Genomic DNA, 14,560 nt, shown 5'->3' with positions numbered 1-14,560 from the left:
TCAGTTCACTGCATGTGGGCAGACCCACCAAGCCTAGGGTCTTGAAGAGGGACTGTCTGCAGCTGAGATGATTTGTGAAGGGGCTGGCACATGAAGGCTGTTTGCCTACCACACTCCCATCAGCAGAGGTATCAAGTCCTCCACTGAAGTGGTATCTGAGTGGGCAGCACAGTGTCTACCACAGATTCTAACTCCAGAGAAGTGGAAACTTGGGGGCAGAAAGTAATCAGTGAGTTACAAATCTCAGTCTAAAACTCAGAATTTACCACTTGCTGCTTCTTACTACTTCTAACCAAGAAAAAAATTACTATAATTTCTACTTTGGAAAGAATGTGCAAGGAAATATTTACTTGCTTTAAGGAATTTTCTGGAATGGGATAAACAAAAGGAAAGTGTCCAGACAATTCTAGCCAAGATTTTACAGAGCAGCTAAATCCTCAAATTCATCACTATTATGAAGAGCATCATATGTCAAATTTAATACATCAAAGTGTTTTTGTATTTTCTGTATGGTTTTATGTATGCTCTGCAGGATATGATGCTTGTGTTCCCTACATACATGTTATCAACATATATTTATGCCTTTCTTTTCTAGGTCTTCATTGGGTCGCAACAGGAAACATTAAATTGTTAATAATCAGGGCTGGCACCAACTAGGTGAGTGCACTGCAATTAGCCGCCTGACTAACCTCCCTGCTTCTTCATTTTCTAATTTTATTTTCAAGCAGTTAGATATGATATCATAATTTCCCATTTAAAACGTTATGGATAGGAATGGGAACATAAGTGTTTTGTCTATGTACAGGAGTTCTAGCATGCTTCCCTGCCTAGCCTGGACTCCAGTCACACTGACCTTTCTGTTCTGTGTTCTTGCATGCTCCTTTCCACACTTGTCTCCCCACCTTCAAGTCATCACACGGCTGACTCCTTTTCTCTCCTAGCTGCTGGCATTAAGGTTGTCTCTTAAGAGGACCACATAATCTAAAGTAATCCTTCCCTGACTAAGCCATACTTATTTTATATTAACTTATTATCTTGGTAACACAATTACCTTAGCTCATCTTGTTTATACATTTATCTGTTATTCATTACTGTATCCCTAGTACATTGATTAGTGCCTGGCATTTACATATACAGCAATTATGCATTTGAAAGAATGAATGCTGGCAATGAGTAAATATTTATGATTTATATGATTTTTAAATACACATCAGAAACACAATAATTACAAAATTACATACCTGGAGGGAAAATCAATTCATTCTATATTTTTGAATAATTTTGAAAAAAAGAAGGAACTGCTACTCTGCATCCTAACACCACAATTTGTATTAAATAAACTCTAAGATGTCTATATATCTGAGCCTTCCTAAAGGGCACAATGATGCATGAAATAATGCTTTTGTTTCCACAAATACTATAATTTTTGAGGTAACAAAAATACATTAGACCATGTGTGAGACACTCAGTCTTCTGAATAAAACACTGTAAGAAACAAATGTTGAGGCCGGGCATGGTGGCTCACGGCTGTAATCCCAGCATTTTGTGAGGCCGAGGCAGGCGGATAACTGGAGGTCAGAAGTTTGAGACCAGCCTGGCCAACATGACGAAACCCTGTCTCTACTAAAAAATATATGAAAATTAGCTGGGCATGGAGGTGCATGCCTGTAATCCCAGCTACTCAGGAGGCTGAGGCAGAAGAATCACTCAAACCTGGGAAGTGGAGGCTGCAGTGAGCCAATATCACGCCACTGCACTCCAGCCTGGGTGACAGAGCACAACTCTGTTTCAAATTAAAAAAAAAAAAAAAAGAAAGAAAGAAAAAAATGTTGAAAACATTCTTAAGAGCAACTTCCCAATTTCACTTTAAAAACAGGCCTAACATGAAGAGTCTGTATAAGAGAGACAAACAAAAACAAGTCATAAATTAGGTCACCAGATTTACAATAATATTTTTGCAAGAAGCTTTTATAATTTTTGGCTAGTGTTTAAGCTAGGAATATAAGATGTCCCAGGAGATTCACTGAGCTCAGGAATTCATCTTCTGACAGGGTCAAATGGAATGTCCTTTATGATCCTGGCTGAATATTTATCCTCATACTCAAGTATGGATCATTCCATTTATCTAAGTCTATGCTTTCAATGAAACACTAAATACTTCATTTTTAATTAAGCAAGGTATTACATTTTTATTTTAACTACATCTGTTTTAAGTTGTAACTCTATACAGGTTCTCTTGTCTGTATTAGGGAAAATTTTTCCCATTTACCTAAAATTCTTTTGAGTTGTTCTTTCTGTCCACTCTGTAGTTATTCTAGAAATTGGATTCTTGGTGGAAAATACCATGTTTACTCAACCACACCATTTATTTTTACGAGGTTTTAATTCTATAGTTTCTCAAACATCATCTTTTGGGATCCTGGAAGAATTACTGGGTATAGGAAAGCCTGGTCTAAGAAAGTAGATTTTCTTACAGAGGCCAGAGACACAGTTATAACTGGGATTGACGTCAGCATCATAAAAACACAAGCAGGCAGGACATCTGTCTTAGTATCTGAAGAAGAACTGACACGACAAAAGAAAGATATATCATGAGGTATACTAGAAATGAGCATAGATAAATCCTAGAATTATTTTTAAAATGCATTTGGCAGGCCAAATTTTATCAATCACTATCTAAAATTAATGTTAGTTTCTCCAAGTTATCAGGCAGTTGTACTAGACTATTATGTCACTAAAGTGAAAGACTACCTGGAAAAATAAAAATAGACCCTTGAATGCAGGCAAGGTCCTTCAGCAGTAGTTTCACACAAATAATAATTCTATGTTGCACAACAGTCAACTGATTTTGTTACTCACATAGGATACTACATATTGTAGTAATTCAGGGGGAAAAATCAAACATGATCCTTTACCATGTTTTATTTATTTATTTATTTATTCATTTATTTTGAGATGGAGTTTCGCTCTTGTTGCCCATACTGGAATACAATGGTGCGATCTCGGCTCACTGCAACCTCCGCTAGTGAACCTCCCAGGTTCAAGCGATTTTCCTGCCTCAGCCTCCCGAGTACCTGGGATTACAGGCACGCGCCACCACGCCCGGCTAATCTTGTATTTTTAGCAGAGATGGGGTTTCTCTATGTTGGTCAGTCTGGTCTTGAACTCCCAACCTCAGGTGATTTGCCCGCCTCAGCCTCCCAAAATGCTGGGATTACAGGTGTGAGCCACTGCGCCTGGCCTGCCATGTCTTATACCCCTATTTTAGTAACCTCACAAAGTTAAAAGTGTTTTCCAAATGAAATGTCAGAGAACTGTTTATTTTACCCAGTTATACTGTAACAAGTCCTGATGGCACTGTGTCTAGCCTCAAGGAAACAGAACGAGTACAAAGCTAAGTTAAAGGCAACTTTATTACAATACTTTTCCAAACTTCAAAATGCATTTATTACTAAATTTAGCTCTAATATATAATACACTATATTACAAGGCAGAAAGCATTTCTGGTCATATATCTAGCTTCCATGTATTGCCCAAAACACAGCTTCCTAGGAATAGCAGCAGTGCACAGTAGTTAATATCACTAAGTAAAATATTTCTCTGATGTCTCATAATCATTCATATTATAATTTATGTTCTTCTGATTCAAAAAAGCAAAGCTATCTTTTCTATATCTTATTAGTTAATACCTAGAAATTGTCTATACTCTAAAAACATCCACTAGCTTAGAGATATTTCCTTTGATAGGAAATGGGATTTGAAAATCCAACCAAACCAAAGAATACTGTATTTCTCCATTGCACATGGGGTAAAATTCTCTTCTTTCCTTTTCCAGGAGCCAAATCTGGACCTCCTCCTCTTCATAGAGCCATCCTGAATAGTACCTACTTTAAAAGATACCTAAATCTACACTGCATGCACTCTTCTTTAATAAAGTCTTCTCTGTTTATTCTTGCCTCCTTATATTTACTTATTTAGAATAATTTACAATCAACCTTGAATGTTACATAATAATAAACTTAAAAAGTAATCTTGGGAAATGTTAATAACATAAAGGAAGTATTTTCCAAATTAGACAAGGACATTATTTGCTCATTATCCTCTGCTTCAACCAACCAACCAAATTCAACTTATGAAAATAATTCATTTTCCAAGGTTACTACCCTAATAACAACAAAAACAGATACAAATCCAATGAACAGATCTAGTCCCTTAATTTTCTTTCTTTCTTTTTTTTTTTTTTTTTTACATTTGTGAGCTACCAGCTAGCATAAAACATGTTCATCTTCCTTTTCTCACAACTATAGGAAATTGTTAGAAAAGTACAGAAAAAGTTCTATTTTTTCGTAAGGCAAATTTAATACAGATTTTGCTATGAAGTTGAAAAAAGGTAAATGAAACGGTATGTGCTGGCTGCTTGGGGGACAAGGCTCATAAATCACTGTACGTTAAGAGCACGTGCTGAAACTTCATGGTGCCAGTCACGTAATTTTGTGTATTTGGGACTAAAGACGTGAAGGGGTATCTTTTCCCTGTGGGAAAAAAAAAAAAAAAAAAGGGTGATAGAAGAGTCATAAGAAATAGAAGGAAAAAGGTTCTAGACTAATTCCATCATGCAGAAAACATGCCTTATAAAAGCTTAATTTCACATTGCTGCTTTATTAAGTGGCAAAGATTTTAAGGGTAGAGCATTTTTAGAAATACAGAAATTAATCCATAGATCCCTCTTGGAAACATATATTTTTATGCTCAAAATAAAGTGACTGAAAGACAACACACAAGCACATTCACAGACATATGTATTGTTAGCAAAGCACCCCAAAATACACCCTTCTGCCCACTTCTTATTTCAATACTAAGGAAAACACGCCTTAAAACCCAGACAATATCCACTACTTTAAAAATCTGCAAGTTGTACATTTAGGTCACACAAAAGGCACCAAAGTTAAATGCTTAGCTTCTAGCTGCAAAGACGAAATGCCATACCATTACACTTGACAATCTGAAAAACCAAATTGAGACCATTCATGAAAGGAAAACATTCAATTGACAAAAAGAGAACTTACTTTGCCTTCTTTGTATTATCAGCTTCAGATTCTTTCACTGAAATATAATAAGCAATATCCAAATATTAGTTTGTTTTGTTTAACTTCAAAATCACTTAAGCAATTACCTGCACCAATCAATATCAAATGTTCAACTTCCACTGAGCCACTAAAACAAATTCCACAGTAGCCCATTGTTGGCTATAAACTATAGTTAGTACAACTACTATTACGTCTATACTTTTCATGGGCTGGTGATTGATTGATTGATTGATTGATTGATTGATTTATGAGACAGAGCCCCTCTGTAGCCCAGTCTGGAGTACAGTGGCATGATCTCAGCTCACTGTAATCTATGCCTCCCCGGTTCAAACGATTCTCCTGCCTCAGGCTACCAAGTAGCTGGGATTACAGGTGTCTGACATGATGCCTGGCTAATTTTTGTATTTTTAATAGAGGCAGGGTTTCATCATGTCGGCTAGTCTGGTCTCAAACTCATGACCTCATGATCCTCCTGCCTCGGCCTCCCAAAGTGCTGGGATTACAGGAATGAGCCACTGCGCCCGGCCTGGGGTCTTATTTATATTACCCATGTTATGCACAGCATAATTTAAAAGCAAACTGTCTCGGGGTTGTTTTCTGACAACTACCAATCACTCTCAATGCTACTCTCTGTGGCAAAAAAACACTCATCCATTAGGACACCTAGAAGTTCACTTACAGTGTTCAGTACCAGTGATCTGGGCAAGGATTCGGAAAGAGCGAGACTGAGTTGTTCCAGTCCTTGGACGCCAGTCTTCAGTATCCTCAATCAGTCTCTTCTTGCTGGCATCACTGTGAGTGGGTATATGATAAAACTCTGTATTGCGCTCCACAATGTGTTTTCTTGGTGGGCTAGGGTTAAGGAGAAAAAAAAAATTTTTAATTGTAAAATTATATTAAAAGGATAAACTATCTTCTACTAAATTATTTATAATTTATATGATTAATCTTCAATGTTCCTTTTATATAAAGTTTGCTTTGCAAGTATATTCAGTCTCAATTTTTTAAAAAGATCTATCTAAAATAGGCTAGGCGTGGTGGCTCACGCCTGTAATCCCAGCACTTTGGGAGGCCAAGGTGGGCGGATCATGAGGTCAGGAGATTGAGACCATCCTGGCTTAACACAGTGAAACCCCATCTCTGCTGAAAGTACAAAAAATTAGTTGGGCATGGTAGCATGTGCCTGTAGTCCCAGCTACTGGGGTGGTTGAAGCAGGAGAATCGCTTGAACCTGGGAAGTGGAGGGTGCAGTGAGCCAAGATCGTGCCCCTGCACTCCACCCTGGGCAACAGAGCGAGACTGTCTCACAAAAAAAGCAAAAGAAAACAAAAAAATCTTTTAAATTATAAGTAAAAAACTGCACTTACAATGTTAATATAAAATAATGCTATTAGAATGTATTCAACAGAAAGATTACCGTTTAGGTGGGATTTTCCTTTTAATTGACAGAGGAAGGCAGCAGAAGAAAGATTTCCAACATGAAGAAAAAGGAAAGGAAAATGATAAGAAAAAAAGAAAACAACCAGAAAATGAAAGTCCATAGTAGTCAAAATCAAACTTTCTGAAATTATTTGTATTGTTCATTGTATGCCATATGAAACATAGATGTGGACTATATTCACAACGACCATTAATATCAATATGCTGCTAGAATGTACTGGCTTTCATGAAATTAAATGATCAAATCTTCACTAGGCCCAGGAACCAAGTATGGTTTAGTAGAGGCTAAACTAGCAATTGCAAATACAATTTTGAAAAGAGTCCAAACTATTCCTTTCTACAGTTTTCTCATTCATATGTACAGGTATTCCTTATCCTAAAGACAGCTGTGTGGGATGAGTATAGTGAAGAAGAAGTATGGCATATGAGCAACTACTGAAATAGGTATTAAAAGATCAGAATTTAAAGCTTGGCTCTAAGACTCTTTAGAAAGTCAGTCTCTTGAATATCACATACAAGGTAGTGTTGTTCTGAGGATGTGTAAACTACAGAGTTCAAGAACTTTGAGTTTGCTATGTATATTCATTTTTATTTTAAAAGGGCATAAATACAAAGGAATTTGCAATGTGTATTTTAACATTGTATGATATACTGAGCATAATGAATAGTCTCCACTTCTCCCCCCTCAAAATAGGGCAAATGCAAATTTTTGGAGGCCATGACTTTAATTTCAAAAGAGAAAAAGGAACATGTTCTGGACTAGCAGACTACTGGCACAAGATCTGAGTACAGAAAGTGTTATAAATGTGGTCAGATGTGAGTGGCAACACCTGCTAGGTTCAACTCACTGTGAGAAAACCATAGTGCTATCCGCAGGCCACATGACTGTTATCATTTTAATAGCTACATAACCAAAACTGTCTCAGCACACTGGAAAAGCTTTTCTCCAGTGAAGAACAGGATAGAATTACAGTTAGTAATACTGGCTTTAAAGTCAGATTCAGTATGTGCTTTATGCAAGTCATTTCTCTAAGCTCAATTTCCTCATTTGAAAAATAAGACTTGCATCTTAAGGGGTTATTTAAAAACAAATAAGATAGATAACGTATGTAAGGTGCTTTCTGCAGTACATAACATGAGGTAATGATTATCATAATGTATTCTTTTATGATTACTAGAAAATCAACTGCAATACATGTTTAAGACTATGAATAATCTGCATATACAAAATAACAAATCAGTAATATTTATGCAAAAAATCATAAAAAATACTATAACTTCTGGTAATATGGTAATATCATATGATTCCACAAATAAAATATCTAAAAGACCTTCCACTAATATTGAACAAAACCTAGTTCTTTTAAAAATGAACAAAATGTTTTAAAATTAGGAAATAAGCATAGATTTCTTCATAAACACACTGCCTTTGGCAGACATAAAACAGATAACTCTTTATCTAATGCAAGTACTTGAAAAATTTTATTTTCAGCTATTAAACTTATTATAGTTTTAAATTTCTCCACAAGTATTGAGTGTAGTTTGCTCTTAAATGATGTTAATTTCAAGTGTAAGACTATTTTATCCTCTATAAAAGGTTTGATCTCTAAAAACAAAACAATGGTGTCAAGCTAAGATATCAAGCCTGTAATCCCAGCACTTTGGGAGGCCGAGACGGGCGGATCACGAGGTCAGGAGTTTGAGACCATCCTGGCTAACACGGTGAAACCCCGTCTCCACTGAAAAATACAAAAAGCTAGCCGGGCGAGGTGGCTGGCGCCTGTAGTCCCAGCTACTCGGGAGGCTGAGGCAGGAGAATGGCGTAAACCCGGGAGGCGGAGCTTGCAGTGAGCTGAGATCCGGCCACTGCACTCCAGCCCGTGGGACAGAGCAAGACTCCGTCTCAAAAAAAAAAAAAAAAAAAGATATCACGAATAATAGAACGACACTACCTAAGTAGCATTTTTAGCTATGACACACTTGTAAAAAGTACACTACCCGTTAGATTCTTTGTGTTGTTTACCACACCTTAAGGTCTTATGTCAAATGATATGAAGTTTCTAAACATTTAGTGCTTTCTGGTTCTGAAACTCCAGAGTGTGATAACTATGATGAAAGAAAATTTTCAATAATTTTATTTTAAAAAATACATTTGGTATAGAATGTAAACTTTACTCTCAGGGGCAAGTAATTTATTTCAAAATACGAAGATTAAAATAATAATAATAATAATAATAATAAACTAAAGGAAAGCCCAAACTACAGTTCTAACTCTGGTATACACTGTCCATAATACTCATCTATCTCAATGAAGGTTAACTTACTAAGTTTTTCGTTACAGAAGAGTGGGTGTTCTAAACATACCACTGATGCATACAAAATTCTCTAGCATAAAAAAAAAAAATGCTTCTTATTCCTTAACATTTTTGAAAATTCTTATGAGAAAATCCTAACAAAATTTGCTGGTAGTATTAAATTGAAAGCAAGAAGGAAAGTTACAGAGACAATTACAAACTGAACCATTGGTTAAGTACTTACACAGTGCCAGGGTTACTGAGGGAAGAATAATATACACAAAAAACATGTGATAGAGAAGAGAAGACATTGATGTTCCCCGGAAGATGACCAACAGACAAAGAGGAGAAAAAAGAAGAAAAAGAAAAGAAAATGAAATTCGTAACACAATGATTTTCAGTGAAGATGTTACACAAACATCATGCTTCAAAATAATCATGGAAACATAGACAAAAAATGAACAAATGTTAGTAAAAATTCTACTACACTGTTATAATCAAGACAACACTTTTGTCCCCCCATCCCACAAAACACTGAAAACTATTTTACATATTAATGCTAATTCAAGTATCAAGTGACTGAAAGATCCACTATTTTTTTTAATGCACAAAGTTTTATAAAAATCATTTAAACATGAATCCAAATTCTTATGTTCTTAACAAAGGATAGAAAACAATCAGATGTAAAATACAGAAACAGATCATTTTAGAATCACTTTTAAAATCAGAAAAGAATAAGAGAAAAATCTTTCAGTCTCACATAATAGAAGTATATATTAATAGCAAGTGTAATTTCTCACATGAATTATCTTGAATCATATGTTACAGAATAATAATATGTCATTTGAATTTTTTCTTGTTTCTTAGTCGTGACTAAAATGAAAAATGTAGGAAGCACAATGGATCACAAATAATGAGCTATCACTCAATTTTCTTACTCTCTCCTGTCCCTCATTAATACCACCCTCATTCGCAAGCAAGTTCCAGTAACTTTAGAAGTGATTTGTGGGAATTCCGTAGTTCTGTATTATCAGTGACACAATTATTGCCCAGAAGGCATGTCTAATAAGACATGGTAAAGGAACTAAGTTAGTAACACCTGAAGCAGGAGAACCTCAAAACATAATTCATTCATATAGCCTATTTTTTCAGTGCAGAATCATTAACAACACATTCATATTACAGTAGGGATAGAAAAGGCTAAAGTATAAACTGTATAGTTTGCCAAATAACACACTGTAGCATTCTTCAATTCTGCAATGATGTTTAGTCAGAGTAAGTGACAATTCATTACAAACATAGTCAGAAAAACTGCCTACCAGTTTTAATGCTAAGGCTGGTCAGTGTTGCTATATTTCCACATATCAAAATCAGTTTCATAAACTCAAGAGAGGGCTGAATTACACTGAGTGAGGGTGAGATGCAGGATAAAGTTGATCTCAATAGTTTGCTTGTATTTACTCTTCTGTAGCCACAATGCACAGTATTCTCTCCTCTGCCTTGTTATTTTAAGTAGCAGGGAAATAGGTTTGCAAAATAATCTCATCCTGAACAGAGTTGAGTTTTAGATGTATATTTAAACATTTTAAAGTTTAGGAAAAATGTTTTACATTAATGTGAAATTAAGTGGGGGTAAATGTTCAATGGTGTGGTGGAGGGGCAGCAAGTGGAGGATTGACTGATTTCAACCTAAAGGTGACAATTTGAGTATGCCAAACAAATATTTTTACATATTTTAGAAAAAGTGCCCACATGGAACAGTCCAAAATACACAGCAGTGGCAAAAGTGCTAACATGAGAGCTAGGTGATCTGGTTTCTCATTCTGGCCGTGCTGCCCACTTTCCCCCATGCCCTGGGCAAACTGCAATCTACAGAAGCCTCATTTTCCTCAACAGTGAAATCAATGACACTTTCTCTGTGTTTCAGACTTCCTCTAAGGGTTTATGTTTAGCATATTTGAAGACACTTTGAAAACTACACAAATACAGGTTTACTGTTGGAAAAGATTCTCCAACTGCTCAAAAAAAAAGAGGGGGGGGGAGTATCTAACCCAATTGTAGTATACGCACATCAACTGATTAATATAGCTTCAATTCAATTCTATAATCATTAAGAATAAATACTAATTCAAAGTTACAGAAATAAGCCCAGTCACAAGCAGGTGACATAGGGAAACGCACATCAAAATTTGGCTTCAAAAGACCTAGGCTCAAATCTTAGCTCTATTACTTATAAGATATGTGACTTGAGAAAGGTATGTAATCTCTTGGCATCAGAGTTTAAAGAACCAAATCACATAATGCATTTAGAAACACCTAGAACAATGCATAGTAATACCTAACGGATTAATGAATCTTAATCTTGAATTTAAAAAACTTCTATCTAACCTAAATGCTTGTTTTTCCAAATCCCATTCTCCCCCTTTACAAGTCAAACATTTTTACACTGGAATCTAGTAACTAGCCTAAGTCTCCATCCAGAAGAATTTAACTTTAAATGGACAAAAAAGAACAGGGTTTGGGGATGTTTACACTGTTATGCAATATTCCTATATATATAAAATGTATAACTGTTCAATTAGTGAGACCATAGCCACACTGGAATGAAGTTGCTCTGATAATTCAGTAGTTGATTCTCTTGGATGTGTCCCAAGAGAGATACTTCGTACGTCCAATTCTACTTTATAGGATGATGCTAAAAAAAAATTTAGTACATGTTCAGAGTAACTATAAGTTAACTAATAAAAATTATTTTTGGTTCTTATCTAATGTGATTTTTACCTATGTTTAAAGCTAGTAATCATCAGCCAGTGTAGTGTCAATACCAATGGAACACAAAAGTGAGGTTTGAAAGTTATACCATAGTGATTCCCAACATCTACACCAATAGTGACATTTAATCAGTTGGTATTTATCTCTCTTAACAAATTTCAAAGGTGTGTGGACTTTCTACTATCCACTGACACACAACTGTACATATAGAGGTCTGAACCTGTCAGCAACATTGAATTAAAACTCTCTAGAAAAATCATAAAAGTTCTTAAGAGACCTTACCATTGGCTTTTGACACTGATTTGGACATCAACTCAGTTTTACATGTTATTCACTAGTTGTATAAATGTTTATGCTTTCTCTTCTGTCTTTGTGTTCTACCAGTCTTGACTAATATAAATTACATTCTCCCAAGCACTGTTTCTTTTAAGCCAATACATAGCAAAACCCACACACATTTTATGACTTACGTTGAACACTACTATTTATTACTATAAAGCAATTCACCACAACATAGCAATACAAACCAAGCTTACTGAAAATACTAAATGTGGTTATTCTAAATTATAGCTCTTTTGCAAAATTTAACTTAATTTTGCAAAAATCAGGCATTCATGCTGTTTACTCATATATAAATCACCATATTTCCTCTCCAGTAATGTGGATACTAACTTTGTCACTTGTGTTTTCTGCAAAGAGAAAAGTATTTTAAAATATTACTACTATATCATTATTTTTTTTAATCTTCCAAGGCCAGGTTCTTCAAAATACCACACAGGAGCTGTTAGAAGAAATTTCAGTCCAACAAAATTAAAATTATTATAACAGACTAAAAGACTTACCTCTTGAAAGCAGTGACACATTATAATGCAAGGATATATGGAAAGGGAAAACGTAAATCACTTAAACTACTTGATGCAAAACAGCAATCCTTCCAGTCTGAAATATAAAGTCCCACTTTGCTCTTAGTAGAGTAGTAAAGAAAACAGCCAGTCATGACCAATAATTTGTACATACAGAAGAAAGGTTTAAAGTTTCTTAACATGCCTTAATCCTTACTCATAGGAAGGAACAGGAATGCTTACATACTATTAATTTAAAATATTCTAAAAATATCAACATTATGTACAGATTTCATGCTATTAGGATGAACATCTAATTATTTCTTTGTGATGATGCTTCATTAATACGCATCTGTTTATGTCTTATGTTTATCAATGCTATACAAATTTGTGTGGAATAGCTGTCAAACTAGCTTAAAAACTAAAAACTGATAGTCCTCCTGGTGCTTTGAGGAAAAAGATAACCTAAGCATTTAACTTTACATCCTTCTGAACTCTTAACATTTTTGGTCATTGGTATGTATTATTTTTTAAATTAAAAAGTAACTAACATTAAGTAACAACTCTGGACTTTAAAAGAGTTTTGTTGTAGGTATTTTGCAACATTATAAAAATCTGGGAAATATAATAGTAACAAGTTTTGACACTGACTCCAGAAAAAGTTTGACAACTTATGCAAAAAATGCATCCATTAACAGCACAAAACACCTACTCTTCAAAATGACACATCACTGACTAGTCAAGCGTGTAATTTATTTTTATTTCTGCAATCTAAATATTGTGAGAGAAAGGGCACTACCAATGTGTCTCAGAGTTTCACAGACAACACACTTTAGTTTCAGGGTAATCAAGTTTTTATTGTCCTAACATCTAGACATTTTAAAATCAAGCTATTTTTAAATATATCCAGTTTGCAAATGCAAAGCAGTAACTTGCCTGAAAATGATGCAAAACATGTAGTAATCTCTTTTCTCCTGAATTTTGCACAGTGCTGGACAGCAGGCATGTGCTTAATAAACATGGTCAATTGATTAAGAAGCCATCATAAAGGCTCTATAATACTGCCTAGTTTCAGTTTAAAAATAATAAGCTTTAAATCATTTCAAGTTTTATCACCAAAGCCGTGCTTATAAAACACAAAACTTAAGCTTGGTATTTTCAGATGTTTTAAATGCAGTACTTTTCCATAACCTCAGTTTGCTTTTACCTCTACAACTTTCCATTAAGAAGAGTTTTTTATGAGATTTCAAGAAGTGCTAGTAGAAAAGATTTTAGTTAAGACACTTCCTTCAATGGATGTTTTTCTACTGAACTTGGAATTTAATAAACGTAGTAAACTTCTGTTTTGGTCTTCTGTGTGGTTTGCATTTAACAGACAGCATCTTTCTTTGCAGGATATCTACTCTGATTACTCGAAAATCTATTGTCTTAAACATACTTTAAAAAAAAAAATTACAACCAAACACTCCTGAACACTCCGTACTGTTTCTCTTCCTCACATGAAGGAAAAAATAACATTCTGTTTTGAAGGATACTAGTTTTCCTCTCTCGCTCTATAAATATATATATATTAACATATATATAAATATATATTTCTAAATATATATATTTATATATAATATATATATTTCTAAATATATATATTTATATATAATATATATTTCTAAATATATATTTATATATAATATATATTTCTAAATATATATATATTAACATATATATAATATATATATTTCTAAATATATACATATATTTATAGAGAGAGAGAGAGAGGACTTTAGAAAGCCACCCACAACCTCGAGACCATATGTACAGCCCAGGAGCTGTTCTTCCAGAGCTCCTGCTCTCCCTCTCTCAGCAGCAGCCTGGAGTTTTGCCACCTTTTCTTTCAAAGCCCCAAAGTTGCCATGGCAGCAGTGCTACAGAAAGCACAGCCTCTTCATTACAGGAATTAACATTTGGAAGGGATTATCTCAGAGAATGGACCTATCCACACAATTATTTTAATTATATTTTCCTGGGAACTGGCATTGGTAAAAATCATCAGGCCTGTAGACTATTTTCCTTTGTTTTCCTTTTAAGGTACATTTTTGTCACAATAAATCTGATCAAAATGATTTTAAAT

General features: G+C 34.7%; 1 protein-coding gene across 13 annotated transcripts in view; it reads right to left on the bottom strand.

Moving 5' to 3' along the window:
* Nucleotides 1–14,560, bottom strand: part of PDLIM5 (PDZ and LIM domain 5) — a 214,637-nt gene that overhangs the window by 78,436 nt on the left and 121,641 nt on the right. For 4 of the 13 annotated variants that reach the window (XM_033214842.1, XM_033214848.1, XM_033214845.1 and 1 more), the window contains exons 6-7: nucleotides 5,767–5,939; nucleotides 5,067–5,103 (exon numbers count right to left, since the gene is read on the bottom strand). In XM_033214842.1, coding sequence (XP_033070733.1) covers nucleotides 5,067–5,103; nucleotides 5,767–5,939 — 210 coding nt within the window. Of the gene's footprint in view, nucleotides 1–3,395; nucleotides 4,533–5,066; nucleotides 5,104–5,766; nucleotides 5,940–6,504; nucleotides 6,523–9,065; nucleotides 9,081–12,265; nucleotides 12,283–14,560 lie in introns of those variants that run through there. The other 9 variants (XM_033214840.1, XM_033214846.1, XM_033214843.1 and 6 more) reach the window with 5 other exon arrangements.

The sequence above is a fragment of the Trachypithecus francoisi genome, unplaced genomic scaffold (assembly GCF_009764315.1).
Source record: "Trachypithecus francoisi isolate TF-2019V2 unplaced genomic scaffold, Tfra_2.0 Lachesis_group1, whole genome shotgun sequence".
NCBI classification, from domain to species: domain Eukaryota; kingdom Metazoa; phylum Chordata; class Mammalia; order Primates; family Cercopithecidae; genus Trachypithecus; species Trachypithecus francoisi.
Note: the sequence above shows the minus strand (reverse complement) of the source record. Positions and strands in the feature narration are given on the sequence as shown.